The 3,768-nt window shown below is 39.3% G+C and overlaps 1 protein-coding gene across 1 annotated transcript; it reads right to left on the bottom strand.

The window, feature by feature from the left end:
• Positions 1-803: 803 nt before the first annotated feature.
• Positions 804-3,043, bottom strand: LOC116352884 (uncharacterized). The gene is made up of 6 exons (XM_031791975.1): positions 2,909-3,043; positions 2,409-2,774; positions 1,882-2,232; positions 1,636-1,767; positions 1,374-1,420; positions 804-1,220 (listed from the first exon to the last, which is right to left on the bottom strand). Exons 1-6 carry the CDS (start codon positions 2,949-2,951, stop codon positions 1,089-1,091), a joined length of 1,071 nt encoding a protein of 356 aa, XP_031647835.1. The 5' UTR covers positions 2,952-3,043; the 3' UTR covers positions 804-1,088.
• Positions 3,044-3,768: the final 725 nt, after the last annotated feature.

Below are 3,768 nucleotides of genomic sequence, written 5' to 3'. Positions count from 1 at the left end.
TCTCGAGCTCGATGACGAGGTTGGAGGGTACTATGGAGTTAAATGCTGAGCTGTAGTCGATGAACAGTATTCTCACATAGGTATCCCTAATATTATGAACAGTTCCCTCTCTATATTCTAGTGAGTCTGGCGAGAAATTCAAATTAAAGGTACACCAAATGTAGGGATAGTTTTAAACAAATGTACTTAATGCCTGATTGAATGAAAACTCCATTAGAAAATCAGCTGGCCAGTAAGTGGGAGGGTTTTCAGCGGTTAAATTTAATTTATTCAACAAACACAAGCAATCTGCAAAGCCTGTTACACACATGCATAGGTAAGTCTGAATACCAACTACTGGGAAGTGCATAAGAAAGGAGTGTGTAAAAGAGGTGTGTATTTCCTGAAATGGGCCCATAGTGACATTGGTGTGTTGTGGTTTTGATGCACTGAGGTGTGTGTAGAGAGCATGTGGTAAGAACTGACGGTCATTGCTGGGGGTTAGAGATGAGTTTACATGAGTGGAAAATCTATTTAGGGGCATTCAGAACACCACAGAGAGATGTGATACAGGATACAGCTTACAAAGGAGAGATGACTGAAAGAGTTAGTCAATAGAATGGACTCCATGCATGCATATATGCACATATTGTCATAAGGATGAGCTAATGTTACATTGAGCATAAACCTCAATCTACTCTGATGTTGTTGCCCAAAATCAGTTGTGGTGTTATTGTTCTTCCCTGCAAACCTACAAGTGAAACTGTTGTAGCAATTTAAGAGCAAGGGAATAATCTGAGAGAAAATCACACAATACCTCTGTATGACAGCAGTTTAGTATTTTATTTAATCTGCACAACATTACCAATGTAAAAAGGAATTTGACAGAATACAAGGCATTGAAAGACACTTCACTAATATATAAAGCTTTATACAGTGAGAAACACATACAAGCAATTCAAGTTAATAAAGAGGCAACGCTGACGTTTCAGTCCATGTTTTCTTTTAAGACAACGAAATGAAAATGACAACTTCCCTGATATATTAAGCTATATAAGGTAGAAACACATAACATCAATGCAAGTTATTAAAGAGCAAAAGTCTATATTTCAGTCCATGTTTTGGCGTCTCACCCCAGAGTAAACAGTGTCTCTCTCCATGGCGCTCCTCTCTCTCCCGGTCTTCAATTTCTTGTGGACAACGTTCAGAGCGGCGTAATGGATTGTGTCAACATCTTGATCCTGAGATGAATAACAAAAATACGTTCCAAATATTTGGTATTAGACTAAAACATTAATGGTGAAGCAAAACAATTAAAGTGTATATTTTCATATTTTGATTCAATAAAAAAAACATTGATTCAGCAACAGCTCAACAAAACAAGGTGTGTGTACCTGGTTATGACTGGGGACCTCTGGAGTACTTGGCTGAGGGGGCGCCCCTTTTAATCAAACATTATCGTCATCATCATCATCATCACCATCATCAACAAAAACTACATCATCATCATCCATCATCATCATCATCATCATCAACTTCAATTACATCCGCATCAACATCATCAAACAATTAATTAGTCAAGTTTTATGATCAAAAACATGTCATGTTCCCTGTACCAACAGTTTCAGCATATTGTTGCACATTGATAAGACTTACCTCTGCACTGTTCACATTCTCCCCTGCTGATCTTATACAAAACACAACCAAGGACAATGATGATGATGAAACACAGACCCAACGCTGCACCCAGACAGTACACCAAGAGAACACGGTCCTCCTTACAACCATCTGTAGAAATACAGACAGTGATAGAGGAGATTCAGGACATTTTGCTCCACCAGGCTTTGAGTTTCTTCACAGCACCATGAAAGAATATCAGAACATATCAGAATTATCACTTACGGACAATATCCAGCTTGGTCCCGTTCCCAAACAGTATCTCCCCACATGAGGCCACAGCACAGTAGTAAGTCCCAGCATCAGAAAGGCTGAGGTTCCTCTTGGGGAGGTTGTAGATACAGCTCTGTGTAGGAGACCCAGCCTCAGGGCTCTTCTCATACTGATCACTCCTGTCTCCATGGGTGTAAATGACTCCTGATCGGGATTCTCGTGAGTCATGTCTGAACCAATAGACACTGTGTTCTTCTGCACAGGTCTCTGTGTGTATTGTACAGTTCAAAGTCACAGAATCTCCTGGCTGGATTGACCCAGACACAGGCTGCTGAAGTATAGTCATATTTCTGGAATCTGATCCTGACAAGAAGGCCAATAAACCAATTTAATCTCTCCAGAGTATCCCTGTGGCATGTGTTGTAACTCCACATTTATTCAATTAAGATCTCATCTGAGAATACCTCATATTTTCACTGTATATCTGTAAATTCGGATTTACAAAAAGTAAATAATAATAATAATGACTTTCTCTTTACCTTTTATGATGAGAATGACTCCTTTTCCAAATTCCAAATTGTTTCCATAAGAACTTCCACAGTAGTATGTGCCTGAATCAGAGAGTTCCACGTCTGCGATCATTAGATTATTTTTCCCTTGGCCACCTTCCACTGAGAAGCGAGGGTTATTCTTGAACTCCTGGTAAAATGTTGCATTCCTGTCATACTTATAGATGGTCGAGATGAGCTGAGGAATATTTTCAAAAGTTTGCTTGTACCAGGAGAACATTACTCCCACCTCGCCTTTGTTGAAGCAGACCAAAACCACTGCGTCTCCAACGTTGGCTGACATGAGACCATTCTTCTGACTGATGGATGAGGATTCAGTCCCAGCTACTCCATGAACTAGAGAACATGAAAATATATTAGCTGTTACATACCTTAAATACAACTTTGGATGGTCGTAGTGTCCGTAGAACAATAATGGGATACTTTGTGTCTCCAAATCAAGAAATGTAAAATGTATAAGATTGACTTACCCATCTCTACAAGAAGTGGAAATATCAGACACAGTGCGATCATCTTTAAAGTTGTCAGCTCTTCACAACTTGGGTCTTAAGTGAAAGAGTCCACCCATGTAGACAACACTTCAACAATGCAGTTACAGGTGATTGGTCGAACTGGACCGCATAATTTTTGTTAACGCCTCACTCAGGCATGACTGTGGTCAATACGTGTATCTTTTACAGTTCAGAGTCCCAGAATTGTCCTAGATGTAGAGTCTCATAAATTAGATATGTACAAATTGAGCACTGATTTTTGAAGCACGGTTTCCCTCAATCTTTATCACTGCAGCTGCTGTTGTCTAAGAGACTCAAATTTGTGACCTGGTTTTGAACATGCATGCTATGAAACTGTCATCCACTAGGGCTTCTATCAGTCACTTCACCTCACTAAAAACATCTAAAAAAACATGACAAACACAGCAAATACAATACATTAGTTTTATTTTTGTGATCTCCCCTTCAGGATTTACACTCAAAGGACAAGATAGTTTGAATGCCCTCCTATGACATTGTTATTGAATACAGTGCCTTGCGAAAGTATTCGGCCCCCTTGAACTTTGCGACCTTTTGCCACATTTCAGGCTTCAAACATAAAGATATAAAACTGTATTTTTTGTGAAGAATCAACAACAAGTTGGACACAATCATGAAGTGGAACGACATTTATTGGATATTTCAAACTTTTTTAACAAATCAAAAACTGAAAAATTGGGCGATCAAAATTATTCAGCCCCCTTAAGTTAATACTTTGTAGCGCCACCTTTTGCTGCGATTACAGCTGTAAGTCGCTTGGGGTATGTCTCTATCAGTTTCGCACATCGAGAGACATGAAA

Source organism: Oncorhynchus kisutch, linkage group LG16, assembly GCF_002021735.2.
Source record: "Oncorhynchus kisutch isolate 150728-3 linkage group LG16, Okis_V2, whole genome shotgun sequence".
Classification (NCBI taxonomy): Eukaryota; Metazoa; Chordata; class Actinopteri; order Salmoniformes; family Salmonidae; genus Oncorhynchus; species Oncorhynchus kisutch.
Note: the sequence above shows the minus strand (reverse complement) of the source record. Positions and strands in the feature narration are given on the sequence as shown.